Source organism: Bos indicus, chromosome 10, assembly GCF_029378745.1.
Source record: "Bos indicus isolate NIAB-ARS_2022 breed Sahiwal x Tharparkar chromosome 10, NIAB-ARS_B.indTharparkar_mat_pri_1.0, whole genome shotgun sequence".
NCBI lineage: Eukaryota > Metazoa > Chordata > Mammalia > Artiodactyla > Bovidae > Bos > Bos indicus.
In genome coordinates this window covers 21,801,784-21,824,415 of record NC_091769.1, presented here as the reverse complement: position 1 = coordinate 21,824,415, position 22,632 = coordinate 21,801,784, and the positions used below count along the sequence as shown (strand labels likewise).

At 48.6% G+C, this 22,632-nt stretch overlaps 2 protein-coding genes across 15 annotated transcripts in view; one reads left to right on the top strand and one right to left on the bottom strand.

Annotated features, from left to right (window-relative positions):
- The window catches only part of RBM23 (RNA binding motif protein 23), a 48,201-nt gene extending 26,202 nt beyond the window's left edge, over positions 1 to 21,999 (bottom strand). For 8 of the 13 annotated variants that reach the window (XR_011568761.1, XR_011568759.1, XR_011568760.1 and 5 more), the window contains exons 1-13: positions 21,826 to 21,998; positions 18,398 to 18,473; positions 17,671 to 17,828; positions 17,151 to 17,198; positions 16,848 to 17,021; positions 16,548 to 16,601; positions 16,280 to 16,397; positions 16,031 to 16,183; positions 15,809 to 15,946; positions 15,213 to 15,278; positions 13,538 to 13,733; positions 13,320 to 13,451; positions 13,149 to 13,233 (exon numbers count right to left, since the gene is read on the bottom strand). Coding sequence is in view for 9 of the 13 variants with exons in the window: in XM_070797128.1 (XP_070653229.1) it covers positions 13,149 to 13,233; positions 13,320 to 13,451; positions 13,538 to 13,733; positions 15,213 to 15,278; positions 15,809 to 15,946; positions 16,031 to 16,183; positions 16,280 to 16,397; positions 16,548 to 16,601; positions 16,848 to 17,021; positions 17,151 to 17,198; positions 17,671 to 17,828; positions 18,398 to 18,463 (1,388 nt within the window). In the remaining 4 variants the exon portion in view is untranslated. Of the gene's footprint in view, positions 1 to 10,156; positions 10,277 to 12,036; positions 13,234 to 13,319; positions 13,452 to 13,537; positions 13,734 to 14,546; positions 14,651 to 15,212; positions 15,279 to 15,808; positions 15,947 to 16,030; positions 16,184 to 16,279; positions 16,398 to 16,547; positions 16,602 to 16,847; positions 17,022 to 17,150; positions 17,199 to 17,670; positions 17,829 to 18,397; positions 18,474 to 21,825 lie in introns of those variants that run through there. The other 5 variants (XM_070797129.1, XM_019968372.2, XM_019968368.2 and 2 more) reach the window with 5 other exon arrangements.
- REM2 (RRAD and GEM like GTPase 2) lies at positions 393 to 4,821 on the top strand. Of its 2 annotated transcripts, none has more exons than XM_070797133.1 (5): positions 393 to 576; positions 1,791 to 2,132; positions 2,392 to 2,465; positions 3,182 to 3,389; positions 3,780 to 4,821. In XM_070797133.1, the coding sequence occupies exons 1-5, from the start codon at positions 474 to 476 to the stop codon at positions 4,073 to 4,075; spliced, it is 1,023 nt and encodes a 340-aa protein (XP_070653234.1). In that variant the 5' UTR covers positions 393 to 473; the 3' UTR covers positions 4,076 to 4,821. The 2 variants fall into 2 exon arrangements, with proteins under 2 accessions (XP_070653234.1, XP_070653233.1); XM_070797132.1 differs by lacking the exon at positions 393 to 576 and adding an exon at positions 594 to 1,653.
- Positions 22,000 to 22,632: the final 633 nt, after the last annotated feature.

Below are 22,632 nucleotides of genomic sequence, written 5' to 3'. Positions count from 1 at the left end.
AGCCCCACCATCTAGCTACTGGGCACCCACTCTGGGCTGAACGTTGGGCTAAGGGGTTGGGATATGCAGACAAATGACACATAGTCCTAGCTTCTGGATAAAGACCACCCAGGTCCTGGATCCTTGCTTCCTCCCATCCTCAGCTCCTTTACCCATAACCCCTCTCCCCACTTATCTGAACCTGTCTCTTCTGCCCCTCTGACTTTGTTCTGTTCACATGTTAACCAGACTCCGCTGTGGGTGTACTCCCAGAAGGAAGCTACACAAAGGAAGGGGGGGCAGAAAGGAGGGAATCCCGCTGACATCACGACTTATTAGCATATGTGACCTCATCAGGGGGCGGGGCTATCTCCCCAGGTGTGGGGGGGTGGTGAGCATGGCGGGCGGGGGGGTGGTATTTAAAGGGAAAAGCTGACAGTACTGCTGAGTGAGCGAGCGGGTGCTGCAAGCTGCCGGGCTGCACACGCACAACGATGCATACGGACTTCGACACCGACATGGACACCGACACGGAAACCACAGCACTCTGCCCCTCCAGCAGCCACCAGGCCTCTCCTCCAGAGACACCCACACCAGGTGAGAGCTAAGCTGCAGTTTCTGGCTGAAACCATACGGGTGGTAGCTGAAGCTCTGGTGGGGAGGTCAGAACTAGGGGTTGAAGGAGCTTGAACCCAACAAGAGGGGAAGAGCCACTGGAGAAATGAGGGAGCCACCTGCCTACACTAGGGCTGGGCTAAGTAGCGGGGGTAGAGGGGGGGCTGCCTAAATGTCCCTTCACCCATCACCCAGGGCTTTGCTGGAGAAACTGGTACTTAGCCCCTACGTCTGCCTCATTCCTGAGAGGTTGGGATGGGCAGGAGGGAAAGGGGAAAGACAAGGGGCAGCCAGCCCACAAGCCTGGGAATCACGGGCAGGGGGCTACCCTGGGGACCTGTTGTAAGGGTTTCTCTGGCTCCTGGATGCCCTGGCTGCCAGTCAAGTATTGATCCTGGGCTATTTCCAGCCTCTCTGCATCCCCCTTTGTTGTGTCTCCTTCCTCCTCCAGTTACCCTGACCCGTGCACTGTCACTCTCCCTGATCCCGCTCTCTCGCTATTTCTCTCTCTCCCTCCCTCCCTCCACCTAGCCATGAACAGAATATTGTCTGGGACTCACAGGGACAGCCAGGGGTGCAGTAGGACTCACACACAGCCATGCACCGGGGCACGTCCCTACAGGGCCATGGGAAGAGGCAGCCCCTCCCACACACCCATGGAGACCCAACACACACATCTCAAAGAAAAGGCCCTTCCTTGGGAAGCGGTTCCCCACAAAGTTTTTGACTCTTGTCAGTACCCACCCCCAGAACCAGGGCAGTAGCTCGTTTCTGGGCCCCTCCCCAGTGTGGAGATCAGCCGATGCAGGAAGCGGGAGAGGGCAGGGCCTCTCAGTGGAAGGACTGGCAGCCCCTCTCCCCAACCCGGCCAGAGGCCTAGTCTGGGGGTGTGACTGTGTGTCAGTGTGAAGTGTGAGTGGGTGTGTGAGCCTGCGCACAGGTGCCTCCCCTGCATGAGGCATGTTTTGAACAGGTTGTGGCTGGAACCACGCTGGGCAAGCCTTCAGGTCAGCTCCTGGGAGCCCCACCAGTTCAGGCTTCTGGTGTTCTATGGAAGAGGTCAGACTAAAATTATCAGCTCCTTCTGGGTCATGGTCATCGACGGGGCCTCTGAGGCTGGAACAGCCAGAACTGAGCCTGCTGCAGATGGCTAGGCCTACCCCACTCATAGCTTCCTTCTCTTTGCCCCCCCCCAGAAGCAGATGCCACACTGCTGAAGAAGCCAGAGAAACTGTTGGCAGGGTTGGACCGGGGCAGGCCACCCCCTGCCCTAGGGGCCCCCAGACGAAGAGGCAGTATGCCTGTCCCCTACAAGCACCAGCTGCGGCGGGCCCAGGCTGTAGATGAACTTGACTGGCCACCTCAAGCCTCATCCTCTGGCTCTTCTGACTCTCTGGGCTCAGGGGAGGCAGCCCCCACCCAAAAGGATGGCATCTTCAAGGTCATGCTGGTGGGGGAGAGCGGCGTGGGCAAGAGCACCCTAGCAGGCACTTTCGGTGGTCTCCAGGGAGACAGTGCTCACGAGCTGGAGAACCCAGGTATTTGGGGGAGCCCTGCAAGGGTTGAGGGCACCTCTGGAGCCCTAGTCAGGGATGGAAGAGCTCAAAGCATGTGCAGTCCTGGAGCCCAGAACCTAGAAACTGTTCCAATGCTTTCTGTGGCAACCTCTCTGGAGGGGGTCCCTGTTTACTAGGTCTTACAGGTGTTGGGGAGCCTCCTAATGGGCTCTGTTCCTTGTCTCTATTTCCCAACAGAGCCTCCTAATGGGCTCTGTTCCTTGTCTCTATTTCCCAACAGAGGACACCTATGAGAGACGCATCATGGTGGATAAGGAGGAAGTGACTCTAGTTGTTTATGACATCTGGGAACAGGTAAGAACTAAGATGTGGCTGCAAGCAGATGATGAAACCTAGAAGAACTGAGGAGGGGCAAAGTCTTGGCTAAAGGCTGGTACCCTGGTTTTAACAGTAATGGAACCTGACCCTTCATATATATGGTCTCAGACAGCAAAGGCTGACACCCATGTACACACCATAGCATTGAGAACTGCTGTTTGGTTTCCAGGATCTTCTGACCCAGAGGGAATGTTAGGATCTGAATTTGACAAACTCTGCAGCTGGAAGCCAGGCTGGAAACCCTGAAATAGACCCACTCTGTACATTTTTTAGCCTAGAAGAGACTGATCTGACAGGACAGGAGCTCAGGGCTTTGTAATGTCAGGGAAGGAAGAAAAAGTGAGGCCCTGTGACTATATGGACATAAATGATTACTATGCAGAAATGAGGGGCCAGATTGCATACACTTGAATAGCATTCACTTTTGAAGAGCTTAGGCATAAGAAAGTAGGATGGACTACCCTAGTCTAGGATCCTATGTCCCCCATTTGCCCATGTGGGGCTCGTATTACAAACTTCTCCCCCCTCCACAAACACACTCTCAGTACTGGATGTGTTTGGCAGAATGCTCTGTGTCCTAAGCAGATGGCTTTGCCCTCACATCCTGGTGCCTCATCCCTGAGGTGCAGGTGCTGGGCAGGTTCTTCTGTGCCCCCAGCCCTGACATCCCACAACTCTCTGCCCATCTGCAGGGGGATGCAGGGGGGTGGCTGCGGGACCACTGCCTTCAGACGGGGGATGCCTTTCTCATCGTCTTCTCAGTCACCGACCGACGAAGCTTCTCCAAAGTTCCAGAGACCCTACTTCGGCTCAGGGCTGGGAGGCCCCACCACGATCTGCCTGTCATCCTTGTTGGAAACAAGAGTGACCTGGCCCGCTCCCGGGAGGTCTCACTGGAGGGTGAGTACCCTGAACCTCATCCATATTTGTAATCTCAGAGGAGTCTCTCCTTTCCAGGTCATCTCTTCTCCATAAGGCCCTTTTACCCTCCAAGGTGCACAAAATTGCAATTGGCCCCAGGTTAAGGGCAGACTTTCAATGCCCACGCCTAGGGCTTGAGACCCTCTCTTCACTCCCCCTCACCTCTTCTGAAGGCCCTTTACTCCCTCCCCTTCTGCATCACCATCGCCCTCCAATTGATCCTTGCTTGTTCCCTCTGTGCAAGCGATTGACTTGCCCCAGTCCCTTTTCACTGCACGCCCTGGAGCCCCCAGGTCCAGCCTCGCCCCCATCCCGGGCCCAGCGCAGCCCAGTGGGCGGGCGGGCGCCTGAAGAGGTCCCTTCCTGTAGAGGGCCGCCATCTGGCAGGGACACTGAGCTGCAAGCACATCGAGACGTCGGCCGCGCTGCACCACAACACGAGGGAGCTCTTCGAAGGAGCGGTGCGCCAGATCCGGCTGCGGCGGGGCCGGAATGGCGCCGGGGGCCCGCGGCCCGAGTGGGGCAGCCCCGAGGGCCTCGCTCCGCCTGCGCGTCGCGAGAGCCTCACCAAGAAGGCCAAGCGCTTCCTTGCCAACCTGGTGCCGCGCAACGCCAAGTTCTTTAAGCAGCGCTCCAGATCGTGCCACGACCTCTCCGTGCTCTGAGCCGTGGTCGCCATGGTCACTGCGCTCTCTACCCGCCCCCTAGCCCCGCCCCGCCGTCGCCCGGCTTCCTCCAAGAAGACCGTCTAGGAAACCAAAAACTGCCGGGACACCTTGCTGTGACCGCGGGAGGCGGACCCCCCGCCCCCAGACCCCGGCGGGCGTCGCCCCACCCGCTCCACGCGCTCTCCGTTTACCTCCCGGCTTCGAGGCTCCTGGAAAGAGAGGACGCGGACCCGCGGAGGGCGAGCCGCGGCCAGTGGGCGGGGCGGCTTCCGGCGGGCGGGGGGGGAAGTAGTTTTGTAAGGGATTTTCTTTTTTATTAATTCGCGCTTGACCACCTCTCCTGTAAAGAGATGCTAAAAGCAAAAACTGGAAGAGAGCTTACTAGACTTCTTTACAGTTTCCCACCATTGTACTCAGCGCGAACATGCCTCATCGTAAGAGATACTTAAAGTCACAGAGCCTCTTCTTTGAGACTTTCCTACAGCGTCCCGTCTCTGATCTGCTGCACTTGCCCACTTTGCCCTTAATAAGTTCTTAAAGGCAAGGGCCTGGAACCGGTGTTCTTCAGATTCTGGGACTTACCGTGGCACCACGGCACTTCCCCTTTAAGGTTATTAAAGGTAAGGCACGCAGAGACTTTTGCCTGAAGATTTGAGGGGTGGCAACCTGCCTTTGGCCAGGACCCAGGAGGCACCACCAAGGGGACCACCTTTCTCTTTTCAATAAAGAATTTTTCTACTGCACTTGCTCACTTTGACTCTCTGTTCTCAAAGCTCCCAAGAAAGGGATGGATGGATTTAGGTTCCCTGCACCTATGAGCCTAAGTTTTCTTGTCTAACAGTTCTAGGGAGGCTCCGGAACTTAGTCTGAGTAGTCCATGACAAGGCGAAAAAGGTCCCTAGAGAACAGAGTCCAACTTGTCCCTTTGCCAGTGAAAAAACAGGCCTGGAGAGGAGTAGGGACCTGCTAGAATAATTCGGTAACTCAGTGATCAAGTCCCCATTTCCTTACCCCTTAATCCTGCAAGGAGCAGGCTGGAGGCTACATTGTGTGCCAAGAACTACTCTCAGCTGTGACCTGGGATGGTTCAAGGTGGGGCCCACCTCCAACAGGGAGGCCCACCAGCTGGGGTTTAATGGGGTCGTCCTGCACCTTCCCTGGCAGGGCCCCCCCACCCCAGCTGTCACCTGCAAGGCCCGTGTGAGTACTGAAGCTGTCAGTGCCTCTCCTGGGGACGCCCACGCCTGCTGCTGCCTGAGCCATGAGTTTGAACAAAGAGCAGAGGCAGCAACTCCCCTCATGCCTACACAGAGGATACAGCTACCTGAGCATCTGGGGGCCAGGCCTCCACTCCACCTTACCCAGGTTCCCAGAGCTCGATGGAAAGAAGGATGTCTGAGTCCTTGCAGCTGAGGAGCAGCCAAGGGGAACCAGCCCAGCACGGGTGGTGAGATGATGATCTTAGGACTTTATTCACTTTATCTCAATTCTTGAATGACTATAAGGTGTTACTACCTCTTTTACTTGCCTGAGGTTAATAAGCAATAGAACTGGGATTCCACTCATGTCTGCTTGATATTTAATGGTGATTGTATCTAACTTTGCAACTGAGGTTCATGAATTTCATCAGATTTCCAAAGGGGTCTGTGACAGAACAAATCACCAGCCAGGATGGTACTGATTACTACTGAGAAGGGGAAACGGGTAGGGGGAGGACAGGTTCCGAGGTTTACTTTTCATTGTAAGCTCTTTTCTCTGCCTTTTGAGTTTTTACCTATGGCTAAATAAACTAAATAATTTTAAACAAAACAAAGCTTCATTGTTCCAAAAAAGAGGGACCAAAGAGTGTCCTGAGCACAGGCAGATGAAGCACAGTAGGGATGTAGCTGCCAAAGAAGTGGTGGCCACTGCCCAGGGAGGAGGGTTACCAGTAGTCAAATGTCACTGGAGGAGAGAGTGAGGAACTGAAAGGCCTAGTGTCTTTCATGTGGTAGAATTCTAAAGATGATGATGGCAGGACCTCCCCCATAAGGGAGCCACACACGCTACAAGCTTCCCTCCCCCCAACTCAGCCAGTTCCATCAGCCCGACCCATCTGTGTGTTCCCTCCAAACGCCTACAGAAGAGCTCAGAACAGACGGAAACTGAAGCCCTGCTCCTGCCAGACTTCGGAGAGATGGGGTCTTCTCTGAGAGCCTGGCCAACTCTTCATCCTCTCTGATCAAGGCCAAGTAAGAGCAGGCTGTTGACCTGGGCTGCCATTAGAGACCAGCAAAGGGGCCTGGAGCCGAGCTGCCTGAACCAGGTAAGTTCCTCTCTGCCCTCATATCCTCTTAACCACTGTGATTTTATCTTGGGGTCTTTGCTCCCTTAGCCCAGCCCCTGCCCAATCTCTACAAACCCCACCCACCCTGGCCCACAAGGCCTCCTCATTGGCCAAGAGCACTCTGCTCTAGGCCTGTGCTTACAGTTCTGCCCTGCTACATCTAACTTTCCTCTAGAGACTGGAGCAAGGGCTTTTGTCTACTGAAAGGCCACCAGAGCTCTGGAAGGACACTCCATAAGTCTTCTGGGTTAAATCTTCAATCCCAGAAAGTCCATCCACACATACATCTTTTAATTTATCTAACATTACTCCAATCTGCATCAGTCTAAGTAAAATTTTCCTGGACTTTTTAATCTTTAATCTACAAATGCTTGTTCCACTCAAGTGCTGTATATGCAAGTCACTGCGGTGGGCCCTATGGAGAAAACAAGACGCTATCCCTGCCCGCAGGCAGCTTACAATCGTGCTGGAGAGCAGGGACCAGGCGGAGGAAGCACTGACACGGCCGGAGCAGCAGCAAAGTACACATTCTAACTGCAAGCTGTAACAAGTGCTCTAAGAAGTCTGAATGAAAGAAACAGAACATTCGGAAGACATATATTAGGAACTGGGCCTTGAAGGCTATACATAGGCTGTAGATAGAAGGGGGAGAAGGGAAAGAAACACCTTGTGGCAAAACCACCTGAGAAAATGCACAAAAGAAACGGTGGGCAGCCTGCCACATGATGAGGCAGAGACCCTCACTGTATAGGACAGAGCACAATTTGGGGGGATGGTGCATCCAAGTTGGAAAAGGGCCCCAAAGCCAGATTAAGAGCATCCTGCTTCTGAGTCCTCTATCATCCGGGGGCTCTCAGATGGATATACTCAAGGAATTTGAATCTTGATGTCATGCCTTTACAACCTAGAGACCATGTAAACTCCAGGTGTGAATACAAATTCGATGGGGCTATGCAAGCCTTTTCAGCTGGCACTCAGAAGTCTATGGAGAAAGTCACTATTAACCTCTCCTGTCTTTCTGAACCTCAGCTCTCCCAATTTAAAATGAGGATAACGGTGGTTCAGTGGTTAAAACTCCACACTCTCACTGCAGGGTGCATGGGTTCAATCCCTGGCCAGGGAACAAAGATCCCACATCCTACCAGATGTGATGAAGGCTAGATAAAATGCAAATATCTTCATAAATAAACAAGTGAGCAGTGGAAGTTATGCTTTTTTTAAAAAAAAAATTCATTATTATTATTTAAAATTTTTATTGGAGTATAGGGAAGTAATGTTTTTTGGCAACCTGTGTCCGGCCCCTTATTCAGGCACCATGTAATGTTTGAATCTCTCAAAGCATAGCCTGCTCTGGGCATACACGTTGAAGTTGCGGTCCACAGAGTCCAACATACCTCCCACAGGACTCAAGAGACCCATTATTGGATTTCTTTTTTGGGGAGTATTGAGGGGAAGATTGGCAACTGAAGCCTAAGGATGGTCTTATACTAGTTTCCCATTTTTCTGTTCAAATTATAACCTTAGGCAGAGGACCAATGCTGATTTAAAATACTTACTCTGAACTGCCAGAGCAGGTAGAGTTAGGCTCTGGAAACCAAGAAAGACAGGTGCTATAGGAATGCTTGGGGGAGATTAGGAGGGCAGTTTGCAAAGGACGGTAAGAGAGAATGCTCTGGGATTTTCCCAAGCCAGACCAAGCAGAGGGTGCTCGGTAGCCTGAAGGTACCGGAGGGGCTCACCTTGATTTTCCAAAGCCATCTGGTTGTAATCCCATTGTAGAGTTTCAAGTATAAAAGGAGATTGGGCCAGTGGGATGACTGGTTTTCCTGAAAGATAGCCTGACTGTGGGTGACCCGGGGCCTTGTGAGCCTGGTACTTAAGCCCAGAACAGTTCAGGTTTATTTTAATCACTGCCCTGTCATCAGTAGGGCCCTATCACCCCCCTGTAAATCTCGAGCATTCTCTGAGGCTGAAGCAGGTAGAAAGCCAAGTGTGGAGACATTCCCAGGAATGGGAATGAGGACAAACCAGCCAGTTCTAAGCCCTCTTCATGCATCATTTCACTGAATCCTCAGGACATGCCTGCGACAGGAACTTTTGTAATCATTTCCTTTCTACAGGTGAGTCCGAGTTGCAGAAGTGAAGTAATACCCAAGCTGACTCAGCTGATTTGTGGCAGAAGAGAGATCTGAACCACATGGTGGTGTTCCACGGTATGTTATTTCTGCTGCAGGGTGGAGGTACCCTGTCTTGGTCAGGTCTAGGAAGTGGGAGGAGGAGGCAGATTCTCAGCACCACTCATTTTAAACAAGCAGGTTTCAAGATGCTTGAAAGCTGATTGAAGTTCCCATCCTTTCTGGAATACTGGCAAATCTGACAAGTTCTCTGATTTCCAAGGTCATTGTTTCCCTTCTTTTGCAATCCAGCACTGACTGGCTCCTTTACAATCTTCATGCACCTCATCCACCCATTGCCCTCAAAAATAACTGCTTAATGGGTCTCCAGTAACTCCAGCCAACTCCTTAAGGGCTCTTGAGAGCAGATCATCTGGGAAAGCCAAGAAAACTCATCCAACTTTTAAAAGTGATCTTTGATCAGATCTTTTCTTGCCTCCATCTCCTCACATGACCTGAGTTAATTGGTCTACTTCACCTCACACAGAGCTCTTTCAATCAAGAACACATATTGAGAGCAATCAATTCTGGATACAGTGTATAAAAGTTGGGAGGGAAGAGGGGATAATTGAAGCCAGAAAATTCAGATACACAGCTTCTCAGACCAGAGTTCCTTTCCTGCATTCAGCTCATGCCTACTGACTTCACCTGGTTGCCAAGGAAACGTCAGTCTCTGATGGCGGTAGCAGCACTTTAGACAGAAAGCATCATAGGCTACCATGGTAACCGCAAAAAGAGTAAAGCTGCCTTCTCTTTTAGAAGGGTGAGGAAGAAATGAAAGAGGCTGCTGAGCTAAGCAGGCTACAGGGGATAGCTTTTGGAAAGCCTAGGTCTGACTTGAACTGAGAGGGGATTAATTTAACTCAACAGATATAAACTATGTGCAAAGACAACAATAATGAAAATAACACACCTAAGGTTGACTTCATCAAGATATAACCACTAAGTAACAGTTTACAAAGAACTGTAAATAAAGTCAGAATAAGAACTATAATAGGACCAAGAATACTGAAAGGAAAATAAATTTCAACTAGGAAAACATCAGTATCTTAAAGGACAGGATTTTTGACCAGCAGAAAGAATAAGACAGTGTAAGACAAGAAAGAACGAGACAGTAGACGTGGAGGTGGAAAAAGTCAAGACATACTGAGAAGTGTGGATATAGAGACAGAACAAGTGACACTTCCCCATGACTCCAAGGCTTTGGCTTTCACAGTGATGCTGAGAAGCAGGTTAAGATCAAGGGATCTGAAGCTAGACTGTCTGGACTGGGATCCCAAACTTGTTAATTACATCATCGAGGGACAAGTTAGTTAACCTTTTGGGTGTCAGTTTCCTCAGTGACAAAGTGAAGATGATAAAAGAATACTTCAGAGAGTCCTTGTGAGGATTAAATGACTAAAATGATTAGAGCAATGCCTAACCCACAATAAATGCTGCATAAATATAAATTCTCATTATTGTTAACCACCTCCCACCACTCACTTTTCAGAGCCAGAACAGCCTCTTCTCACTGTCCAAGTAACACTTCCTGATTCACACCAGACTTTAAGAGAAAAGAGAGGCTATGACAGAGTATCTTCCTTTAAGTTTTTATTAGTTCATTTCCCTTTTTCGTAAGTGCAAAACGCGAAGACTAAAGGTTCGTAAGTCACAGCACTGCTTCCATGGTAGCTCACATCTAGGAGTGGTTAGAGTCTAAGAAGGAAATAGGATGAATCCCAATGTCAAGAATACAGCAGTTTAAAGAACAGGGCTGCCTCAGAGAAGACAAAAGTGGAAGCTGTAAGCCAAAAGTCAGATGAAAATCCCCTTTAGAGCTGAGGATTGGTGGGGAAATCGTAACTGCACTGGGAACGGATTTGAACAGTCTCATCTCTACTCTCACCTTAAGCCACCATGCTCAGGCAGGAGGTTGAGGGAGGCTTCTTTACATTAGGCTGAGCTAAGGGGTTATCTACTGCCCCCTTCTCTACACTCCAACCACCTCCTATAGAGTTATGAGTAATAAGAAGGCCTTGAGTCACAGGCAGTGACACTGTCACCCATTAGATGCTGTCACCTTATATGGGTTAACACTAGAACAGAAGTTGTCTTAGACATCCCCTTACTTTCATCCTTGTCTTTCTCCTGCAAAATGTTACGTGAGGATCTGAGAGCAAGGAAGAACTGAGGTGGAAGGACCCACAGTGCAGGAAGGCAAAATAGCCAGGCATGGAAATATAAGGAAACTGAGTAGTGATTGGGCCACCTGAGGCAGGAGGCAAGGCCTGTGCGTACTTGTAGTCTGAAGGCATTTGAGACTGCCATGAGGAGACCTGGTCCACAACCTTAGGATGATGTATACAAATAGTCTGTACTGAGCTCAGGATGCATTAGCATCCCAATCAATAACTACATGGGGACTGGGCTACAGCCAGCTGCTCCTACCTAAAAATAATGCAGCCTCCTTCCCTTCTTCAGGTCCAGAGAGCAAACAAGGATAAGGAGGGGGTAGGGGTGACAGTGGGTGAGGTTGCAGCAGTCTAGAAATCCCTCCGGAGTCCCAGTGGCATTCTGTGCCACAAGTAGGTTTCATGTACTTAACACTTCAGTGTCAAGAGCAACCTCAGAAGCTCACCACCAAAAAACCAGCACTCTGTTTAGAAGCCTTAACTGACAAATTAAAAAACCTAGCAGCAATTATCCATATTTTTAGCATGACAATAAAGCCTTAACATTGTTGCCATAGAGACCAGTAAAGAATGGAGGCGGCCCACAGGAGGAAGACAGGTCTGAGGTTCAGCTCTGTCCCTGGAACCTCAGACCTTTTTCTCTTGGCTGGTCCGCAGTTGGTGACCCAGGCTCTGGGCTTGCCCCCTGTCCTAAGCCTTACAAAGCAGGCAGAGGAAGGTGTGCCTCACCTTTGGTAAGGCCATGCCTAGAACAGCTCCCTGGAATGCATGATCAGCCCAGGCCTGTGTTGTCCCAGGCTGAGCCATACGGGAAGCAAGAGTTGAGGGGACTGAAAGGACGAACAATTACAGACCTAAGGCCTAGGGGAGCCCTGATGTATAATGCCCAAACCCCTTTGGATACTAGATTGGATTTCTACACAAAGAGGTCCAAAGGCAGGCCACAGGGTAAGAATGGTGAGCTGAGGAGGCTTCTTTAGTACTTACGCTTCTCAGGATCACAACCCCCCCACCCAACCCCACCCCACCCCCAGAAGAAGGGCAGCATGTGCTACTGTCACACTGCCATCTGGTGGAAAGACAAGATCTGTCCCCAGGTAGAGCCAGAGCTGGAGAGTCTGTCCAATGGGCACGTATGTTTAGAGATAATTAAGATAAAGACAGGTGGAGACCACAGGGCATGAAGACCATGGGAGTATAAAGCAGATACAGACAGGGTGTGTGTCTTGTCTGTTTTTCTTCCAAAAGATCTGATTTTTTTTAAATTAAGGAAAGAAAACACAATGACATTACAAATATTTTATATCCCAAGAACCATTTGTGGTGTTGGCTCAGAAGTTAACATCAGACAGACACACTAACAGACTGAGACCACACACATATGGGCAGCAGCCGCCACAACAGTGGGACATGCCTTTTGTACAAAGTTTATATATATATATATATTTATATTTATGTACATAGACACAGAGTATAAAATCCAGTGACAAGGGCTCATGTGTGTCCAGCGAGGGGACAAGAGTGGCTTTAACAGCTGGGCTGAGCCCAGTCTCCAGAGGCCCAGGGAAGTGGTGGAGAGAAGCAGTCTCCCCTCCATACTCCCACCCTGGGCCAAAGGAAAAGACAACTACACAAAGCTGGATGGTACCAGAAAGGTACCCTATCTTTCATTAAATTCCTGAATGCCCCAAAGACATCCAAAATGGCTGGCAGATTATTCCCGCACCTCCCAGCAAGATCCTGAGCCCACAGAAGCAGTTCTGGCCCCAAGGTGAGGTCTAAGGCAGGCTTCCCAACGCACACGTCCGCACTACCTTCCAGGGCCCTGTAGCAGCACGGTTCAACCCCTCACACTCCAAAGTCCTCACAAACCAGAGGTTTCAGGGGATTTCTGCGACAGATTGCAGGATAAAGGTACAGAAGGAGAGCAGTTAGTTTCTTCAGTTAATGCCCTATGGCCTTCCCAAAGGGGTAGGAATCGAAGAATCAGTAAGAGGTGGTTGGGAAGGACAATGAAGGTCATCCCAGGAGATGATGAACACAGAGAAACAGATGTTCAATGCAAATGAAGATGCTGTTCTCTTCGATCAGCAGCTTTGATCAGCAGAGTCTATTCCCACCAGGGCTGTGGTGGGTAGGAGCCCTTATTGGTGTCTAAGGGGGGCCCCAGTTCCCCCACCGTCAGTGTTCATGCCCTCAGAATGGCTTGGTCCACAAAACGGAGAGAAGGGGCCATGGAAGGGTAGATGTGGAGCAGGGAGTGGCAGGACCCAGAGGCACAGGGAGGCAGTGGACCGAGCCACTAATTTACCTGTGGCAAGGAGAAGATGTAAATAGGAAGCTGAAGGAAAGAAAATAACTATAAACACCGATGCGAGTTGGGCCTTGTGACTCACATGGTTTGGGGGGTAAAGAGGCTGGAAAGCTGGAAGCACTGGGAGGCGATTGCCTGGGAGGCGAGGTTCAGGGCCGGACTCAGAGCTGGAACAGAGAGGCACGGAGAGTTAGCAGAGTATTCCTGCCTTCCAGGCCTAACCCTTCTCTCCCTTCCCCAAGTTCAAGTCTACCAGTCAGGGCCGCTGGGTTCAGGGCGCCCAGGGGAACTGCTCCATTCAATTGCAGGGCAGCAGCTTGAGCAGCAGCAGCTTGGGCCACAGCAGCAGCAGCAGCAGTGGTGGTTGGCAGCTGGATTCCAGAGCCTCAGAGGGAAAGAAGAGATGGGGTTAAGTCCTAACCCCCAATGTAAAACTCAACCCCACGTTCTTCACTCCACAAAGAAACCTACCTTCTGCCAACTTGGCCATGAGCTGCAAATGTCCACCCGCTGATCCCAGGTCTAGCTCCTGGTCTCCATCAGGAAAAGTGATATCTGTGCCACCATCCGGTCGCTCGGTCACGTGGCCAATCCTCATAGGTCGACCAGCAAGCTCAAAGCCATTCAACTGTTCCAAGGCCCGTCGGGCACACTCTGAGTCAGAGAACTACAAGAAATCCAGGCCGTATCAGGTACCTCCTGGCCACAGACATGCTCTCAAAGCCCCACGAACACTCCCTAGTCCTAATGTCCCAAGAAAATCGCATGCTTACTGTGGCTCAAACTTTTCTTTCCCAAGGAATGTCACCTAGGATCCCATCCTCCCAAATGGTTCTCTGAAAAGAACCCTTTCCAGCTGACTCAAGGGCCATCACTTTTCAATCTTCCAGCTCCACTAAGAACCTAACAGTGTGTTATCTGTAGGGAACCTCGCCTGACTGGCTGTTTCACAAATTGGTATGTATCAGATGGAAGTAATACAGGCTGAGATCCAAGGCTCCTGAGTTTCACTTCAGCCCTCAGGACTAGTAAGTTTCAGTCCTTAGTCAAGAACTAGGAAAGGCACAGCCTCAAGAGGGCACACAGCCTGGTACTGAAAGCAAGATTGCATTCCCACTCCCACCCCACCTCTCTGGCCTACTGGCCATAGGGCCTCTAACTCTCTAGTCCCTTTCAGCAGCAGCCTGACATAATGAGGATTCCTAATCTGCTGTTTATGTGTCAAGGGTGTTGACCTAAAAGGCAGTAACACAAGGGAAGAAAGATGCCAGAGGAACCTTTCTGAATCTGAGTCACGTGTGGAGCTAAAAAAGGTACTTGCCACCGTGAACCTCACAGCTGACTTTATTTACTCTGGTATTACCTGCCCTAGGGCCTGGCACGTGGTAATGACAGTTCCTAGGCAGGTGGTGTATGTAGGTGGCTTGCTTTTACTGGATACTTCTGTGATGAGCAATTCCCATGGTAGAACATAACCTACCTCCCCTCTGCCCTGCAGGCAACTGTGGGGGTGTAGGCTGCCTGGATTGAGCCCAGAACATAGCAGCTTCTATCAGACTTTGTGGCTGGCAACCAGTCCTCAGCCTGGAGTCACATGGAAGAACCAGTTATGGGAGACAATTTTGTTGGAGTGTCAGGAAGAGGTGAGACTTGCCCACTATTAGGTGGCCTCACTATTTTCCCTACGATAGTATTTAAATATGAAAGTATTTTTCAGTGGAGAAACTGCTTCAATCAGGGTAGCAACAGAAGGAAGTATATAACTTCTTATTCCCACCTCATCATGAAAATATACCAAATCTATAACACACATCTACAATAAAGCCCATACCTGACCTCCCTCATCCCCCAACCTCAGCTGCAGCCTGGAATTATTACTATTACCCAAAGAGCAAGTTGTAGCACCAGGGAGGCTGGTTGAACTCCTGGACACCCCATACCAGTGCCACTGACAGAGTGTGGGAGCAAAGCCAAGATCTCAAGCAATGCATTCATCTCAAGGGGCAGAAGGCTAGTCCAAGCTTCAGGCAGCAGGGTTTATGGGTCATTAAGACCGTTCCTATGGGAGGAGGATGAAGCTGAGCTACAAAATCAGACAAGTGGACAAACCTAAACTAAAATTACAAGTTAAAGACTAGAGACTCACCGTAATAAAACCATAACCTTTGGAGCGGCCTGTTTCTGAGTCCTTCATCAAGACAATATTATCAATCTGCAAAATAAAGAGAAATAACAATCTTCTGGCTAAGCCACACCTTTGCTCTTTCCTACCCAGACTTTTTTTTGGCTGTGCTATGCATAGCATGCGTCACATAGGACCTTAGTTTCTCCACCAGGGATGGAATCTGTGATCTGTGCCCTGTGCAGTGGAAGCACAGAGTCTTAGCAACTGAGCCACCAGGAAAGTCCCCTATTTAGATTGTTCTAAACACCTCTATCTTTCTAACCAACCTATTATGTCTCTCCAAATCATTTTAAAAAGAGAAACAAAAGCCATTTCTTTCTAAAACACTTTTGCTGACTCATCTTACTTAATCTGGACCCCACTATTTGATTTCACAGTGCCTAATTTATCTCCTGAGCAGTAAGAATACAGAGATGGAGCCAACTTTCCCAGGAGGGACCCACATGGCCCTTATGAAACATGCAATGGGTTAACCATGATCAGACAGATGAGGAGGTACACTCACCCTCCCCACTTTTCCCAACTCCCTTCAGAGGTTCCCCTCTCTTTCTACTCACTTTGCCAAAGGGCTCCAAGATGCCCCGGAGCATGTCCTCGGTGATATTGCAGTGTAGGGAGCCCACATAAAGGCGCACTGGTCCACCACTGCCCTTCTGCAGATTATTGGCCATGGCTGCCAGGCGGTTTTTCTCAGCCTGTGGAAGGAGGAAATGATAGGTTACGCTCACACCTACCACATTCAACTCCATCTTCTCAAGTCCATTTCTCAGGCTGCTCACCTGTGAGGCCTGTACAATGATAGGCACTCCTAGCAGCCGCTGCCCAGTCAGCCCAATGGCCAGCGGCACAGACTGTATCTCACAGAATTCTACATAGGCAATGCCTTTAGACCGACGTGAGTTCCGATCTGAGATGATACGGACATCTCGAACCTATCCAGGGCAGAACGGAAATCCTGAGTTGGGCATAAAGGGGGATGGATAGAAGACAGGCTACCCCAAGCTAACTAAGAGGGAGAAGAGGGTTACCTTGCCAACAGCAGAGAAAAAGTCCTCCAGGTCTCGAGGCCGAATGCGGGCAGCTAACTGCATGCAGAACACCGTGCGGGCGTCCCGCTCCTCCGGACTCAGGTTGTCAACGGGCTCCCTGCAGAGCACAACTGCTGAGACCTTCCCTCCCAATACTTGGTCATCTTTCTTCAGCTGCCCTCAAGATCTACACATTCCTATGGTTTGCCTCAAACCACTTTTTATTCATAATTCACAGTCCCTGAAAGAGTGCTCATTATCAACTCACCTGACTGGGCTCTTCTCTCTGAAATGAGGACTCTTACTGTGTCCATACCTACGCCTACAGAACAGAGAACAACAAAACTGAAAACCACCTCTATTGACATTGGCCCAGTGCTGAGTCTTCCACCACAAGAAAAAAGATTACAGCATCTCATCACACATGCAAGTTCTGAGTTATCACCCCTCCAGTAACTGGGTCTCCTGCCCATCCCAACAACAGGACACAGGCACCCTTAGGCAGGGACCACGGTGCACTTGGTTTTACCCAGAATACAAAGGTGATCTTATTAGCAGAAGGTGATACCCAGCGGCAAGCGGTGGACTCCTGTAGTGCACACGATCCTCACGACGCCAGTCTCGACTTCGTGACTCACTACTATGTCGACGATCCCAGCTACGGCTGCGGTGGCGACGCTGCCGATCTCGACTTCGGCTCCGACTATTTTTCCGCCTGTGACGATCCCGGTCTCGACTACGACTATGGATAAAAAAGAATATTAAGTTCCTTAAAAAACCAACCGACCTCCTCTGGCCTTTCATATATAGCTTTCCCTGGTATCTTTCCATTTATAACTCTCAAAACCCAAGTGTCCCCAGAATGACTGACCTGCGTTTTCTCTCCCTGCTTTTACTATGGCTCCGACTCCTCTTCTTCCTGTGAGAGAGTATCAACTCTTATTACAGAGGTTTCATTCTCTCTCCCAAGGAAAGCCAATGACAGTGAGGCTAGGGTGAAACAAAAACCAGCAAAAGACCAAAATCTAGAAGACAGTATGGCAGGCGTTCATGACAATGGTATGACATCAGTTTACAAACAGCCCTGAACACTGTCAGGTATATGAAATGGCCATTTCCCCTCCATGGAACAGAACAGTATCTGGTGTTTTCAGATCAGAGATCCTCTTGTTATTTTATTCAAATGAAATACATCAAAACTAGGACTGATCCACAAGTCTACACTGGAAGATCATTACACCAAATCACCATTATTCCCATGACCCAGTGGAGCCATTACTAAAGTAGAAAGTCTTATGAACAACCACCTCTCTGTTCCAGCTGTTTCTATAATGGACAAAGCTGTTTTCCCTCCCCAAGCGGCCAACCCACTTTCCCCATGCCACACTTACTTGCTTGCCTCCCCACTCGTGCCGTTCCCATTGGCGGCACTGGTCCCATCAGTGACGCTGCTCCCATCGGTACCACAGCTACGGGTGTCAATGCTGCTGGTGCTGTTGGTCGTGTTGCTGGGACTGTCCTTTTTAGCCTCTTTCCTTTGCTGCCCATCCTAAGGGGTTCACCAGGAAAATGACACAAGGCATCAGGTGGCAGACACACAAATTCCATTGGGCAAGGAAAGAACAAAAGTGGACAAGGAAGAAAGCTCATGAAATTAAAACTCTCAATTATCTTAACAGTTTCTGAGCACGTAGATCTCCTAACAAAGAGAGTAAGAGAAGGATGGAAACTACCCAAAAAGAAGAGATGAGATTTTAATGTCAAACGTTAGTTATCCCACATGTGTTCGTTCCACTAACACCTATTTCCCAGGAGAGTGATAAATGAGTTACGTCTGAGATGTAGCAACTTTCTTCTGTGTCACTGACAGCTGTGAGCAAAGGGTTCCCATCCCAACTTTATGTTGCCCCCTCACCTCCAATTTTCGGGGCCCTTTCTGCAAGTATGGCCTTGAGTACTGGTCTCTAGCAGTGACTACTGAAAGATTATACCTTTCATGAATAGCCACTGTACATAATAAATGAACAGGGAAAGAAAATTCCTAAAACATTGAAACTGATGAGCCACAACTGCTTTTTCTTACTAACCCAATTCCAAGAGTGAGCTAGGGAATATTACCTCCTCTTTTTTATAGGGAGCCTCCAGCATGGCCTCAATCACTATATCAAAGTCATCGGATGCCATTGTAGCAGATCTGGGGAAGATATCGATACATAAGAACCTCATTTATATTTTTTCTCCCCTTCCAGCACCCCACATTCCCTCCCCCTTTGAAGAAACAGACATCAGAATATACAGTTTTGTTTCTCGAACTCCAAAGCAAACATCTTACCAGCTGTTGTTTACCCTACATTTATTTTTGCATCTTGCAGATCTGAACTAGTTCTGCTTTGTGGCTTATAAAAGGTCAGGGTCTAGAAGAAAATCACATGTCTAGGGAGAGACAAAATATAATATGGTCCTTCCTTTTCCTGTTAAAAGAAAATGCAGGTACTCATACTTACTATTTATAGTGGGCACTTGGCCTCCATTCTACTATTCAAAATTCTGAATAAATAATTGCTTTAAACTTAAATTGGCACATATTCCATTAAAAAGGTAAGACTACAAGAATAAAAATTAAAAGCAAGACAAAGTAATACCAGAATAATGCAGATTTGTCCTAAGCTTTTCCCCACATCCCTGACCCAAACACACAAAAATGAGGGGATTCATCATTAAGCATCTTCTGTACAACACCAACTAGAGTTTGGGTACTTCAAAAAGACTGTGATTAAGATGGCTTAACCAGTCCCACTCTGAAGCATTTCTGTCTAGACATACAGTAGGACTTCTCGCCTACCCCAAGCTTTCATATTTAGCAATGGTCTTTCTCAAGTCTGTTTGTCACAGGTCTGTCAAATAATAAAAACAGAAGACACCAAACGAAATCAACAGGATAAATTATTCAAAGATTACTGCTCCAAAATTATCAAAATATGTAACAGATAAATCTCAAAATAATTACACTGAAAGAGGTTATCAAAAAAAAGTACATACTGTATGATGTACACTTACATAAAATTTTAGAAAATGCAAACTAACCTGTAGTGACAGAAAGCAGGTCAGTGGTTACCTAGGGATAGGAACAGGTGGGGAGGGGCCAGGATGAAAAGAGTATAAAAGAACATTTTGGAATTTGAGGGGGGCGATGGTTTCATGGGTGTTAGTACATAACAAAACCCACCAAAATGTACACCTTAACATGTACAGTTTTATTCTACGTCACTGATATCTTAATAAAACTGAAAAAAAAAACTAATCTGAAGAATTTCTATGCAGAGAGGCTAATTATAATTAAAGACTTTCCATATACACAAGATATGTAAAACCAGCTTTTTAAAGCAGCTAATGCATCATCCAATCATGCTGTCTTGACTGGAGACAGAGTCCACAGCCTATTTTGATGATTTAATAAAAGTAATCATATTTATCATTTGTAGTACCTGACATTGCTGGGCACTATGCTAAACATGTTACAAAGATAAGATTCTTGGAAGCAGCCAACATTAAACTTAGTTGGACCCAAATTTAAGGCTTAAAATGGAAACCAAACCAAAATCAAATAGGTGTCTAAAAACCAGTGAACTCAATCTCTTACATTTATTTAGAAATCAATGGTAACATATGCTACAGGCAATACTGGATCTAATGCACAGATGAAAAAATGGAGGTTCTGTGAACAGCCCAAAGTCACAAAGCTCAAATGGAGGAGCTGATCCTTGATCAGAAGTCTTCTGACTCTAATGTTCAGGTTACCACTCTCTCTTGTGGTTTGTAACTTAGACTTAAAAGGAAATTTCTTAAAAAAAAAAAAAAGTACACAGCATGCCAAGATGTCTATTTTTAAATATACACTCATCTGGAGAATTAATGTCCTTATAGGTATATGAAAAGAATGAGTCTCATTAGTCACATCTTACTGTGTGGCTTATAGAGATAACCAGTTCGCAATAGTATATGCTTCAAAAAAAAAAAAAAAACAACACATACAGTATATGCTTCAAAATATTAGGAACCAGGCTGATTTTAATATATGCTATCTGACCTATGGTGGGGGAAAAAATGGTTCTATAAGTAAGTTTTTGATCTACAAACTGTTCAGTCATTTGACTGCCAAGTCTATACAAATTTTCTAAGTGTCATAACACTCCTCTTCGTTTTTTATAGCCTGCCTTTCTAGTTTCAAGAACTGCTCTTTGTTGAGTGCTAGTACTGTGCAAGGATAACTTAAGATATGCAACAACTTTCACATAAGTTGACAAAGGAACCCCTACGTGTGGAATAAAGTTTTCAGACCTAAGAAACAAATGAATGGATATATTTAGAAACACACATATATAAAACACTAGCACACTTTAAAACTTGTAATCTTGCTGGGTTTAGTCTATCTTTCTGCTGCTGCTGCTGCTAAATCGCTTCTGTAGTGTCCGACTCTGTGCGACCCCATAGACGGCAGCCCACCAGGCTCCCCCGTCCCTGGGATTCTCCAGGCAAGAACACTAGAGTGGGCTGCCATAAAGTCCCAAACACTTGTGCGCTTTCAGGTCCGGAGTTTTCGAACTCTTTAAGTTCTAACTTATGGGTCAAAATCCATTCAATACCATACCTTAAAACATTATACTGCTTTCTTCCAACCCTGCTCCAAAAATTGCATTAGGGACCCACCATCATGATATTGCATGGACCTTGTCACAGCACAGACTAGACCCAAGGCAGCACTTAGGCCCCAAGGCAGCCGGGCCACAGGAGAGCGAAAATAATAGTCCCAATCAGACAGAATTCATTCACCAAACGCTGGAGTCCCAGGGGTGAGGGGCAGCGCCACCTCCTGGGTCTGGTCACTGAGCTGGGCACAAATATCTCCAAACTGAAGACAGCTTAATTAAGAACAAGAACAGTGAGAAAGACAAAAACATTCCCTTGTGTAACAAACCAACGCCACGCTTCGAAAAACGGTCCTACAAGTAAGTAACTGGCAGCATCTCTGTGAGGGCCAGCGTCCCGATGCTAAAACCTCCTATGTGGCCCCCCGTATGCTCCTCTACCACCACGGAGTATGTGGGCAGAGCCGCCAACATAGTGAACCTAAGTCTTCCACATACGGAAGACTGAGGAAGAAAGCTCAATTCCCTCATCTCTCTCTGGCGCCACTAGGGGTTGAAAACGGATCCCACGAGCTCCCTCCACAGTGTGGCACACCCTGAACGTCAGGGCTACGGGGACCAAGAGACCAGTCATTCGAATCCTTGAAACATCTTCATCGCTTAAGGATACAGCCACGAGGGTGCCGATTCCTAAAATCGTGCCAGTGACTAGTTAGGCAGCGAACAGTTCCAGGTCAAAATAAGCAAAAACTTTTTTTTTTTAATTTTCTTTTATTTTAAAAGTTTGCCTGACTCTGCTCCGGACTCCATTTTCTGCCTGTGACGTCAAGGGGAGGGGCCGCGCGGCAACGTCACGCATAGGTGACGTTGCGGGGGGAACCCGGTTTCGAGGTTTCTTACCAGTTCCGGGTCCCCGCAGCGGGGGTCCCGGTTCCCCCTGTTCCTTTGGGTGTGGCGGGGTACACGAAACACCGCTATCTTCCAGAGACTCGGCAGTAAAAGCAGCACTAGAGCCGGAGCCGCTCCTCTTCCCGCAAAATGGCGGCAGCCCCACTGTCTTCTAGAACCTTCCCCAATCTGCGCAGGCGCCGAGACATTTGGCCGCTGGAATTTATCTCACTGGTTTCGCGGCAACAGTCCAAAGTACAGATTTTCATTGGCTAAAATCCTGAGTGTGGGTGGAGCCAAACTCAAAGGTCTCTTAGCAACAGTCAAGTTCCCATTGATTGGTTAACCTTGACGAGACTCAAGGAAAGCAGAGAAGTCCTTAGGTACCCGCCTATTGCTCTCATTGGTTTCACGATTTGCGGAAGGCGGGGAAAGCGGTGAGGGAACTGAGACAGAACCCTCCTTTCCAGCTCCCAGCACAGTGGTAGTCTGGGCCAACACCGCGAGGTAATGAGGTGCAGTTGAGGTCCTTGCCCATCCTTACTGATTTGCCAAGGAGCTCAAGTCGGGCTTATCCAGAACAGCATTGTGGAGAGCAACTGCAGTTACTTCCCTAGGGGAGGGGTGTTGAGCTCCACATCCCCCGTTCCCAACCGCTGCCTCCTGCCCTCAGTGCTTGAACCTCAAGTCTGTGACAGGTTTATCTTCTTCCACATCTCACATACTTTTCAGTTGAAATCAGTGCCCCCTACAGCTCCCACTGCAAGGGTAAACTTCAGGCAGTGTCTCAGGTGACTGGGTGCAGCTGTACTCAGCCGT

What these genes read in the sequence shown, in the direction of transcription:
- REM2 (XM_070797132.1), top strand. Translation starts at nt 1,548, where the DNA reads ATGAGGCATGTTTTGAACAGGTTGTGGCTGGAACCACGCTGGGCAAGC. An exon ending in TCACGAGCTGGAGAACCCAG is followed by an intron (nt 2,133 to 2,391) that starts GTATTTGGGGGA and finishes ATTTCCCAACAG; the next exon opens with AGGACACCTATGAGAGACGC. An exon ending in CCGGGAGGTCTCACTGGAGG is followed by an intron (nt 3,390 to 3,779) that starts GTGAGTACCCTG and finishes CCCTTCCTGTAG; the next exon opens with AGGGCCGCCATCTGGCAGGG.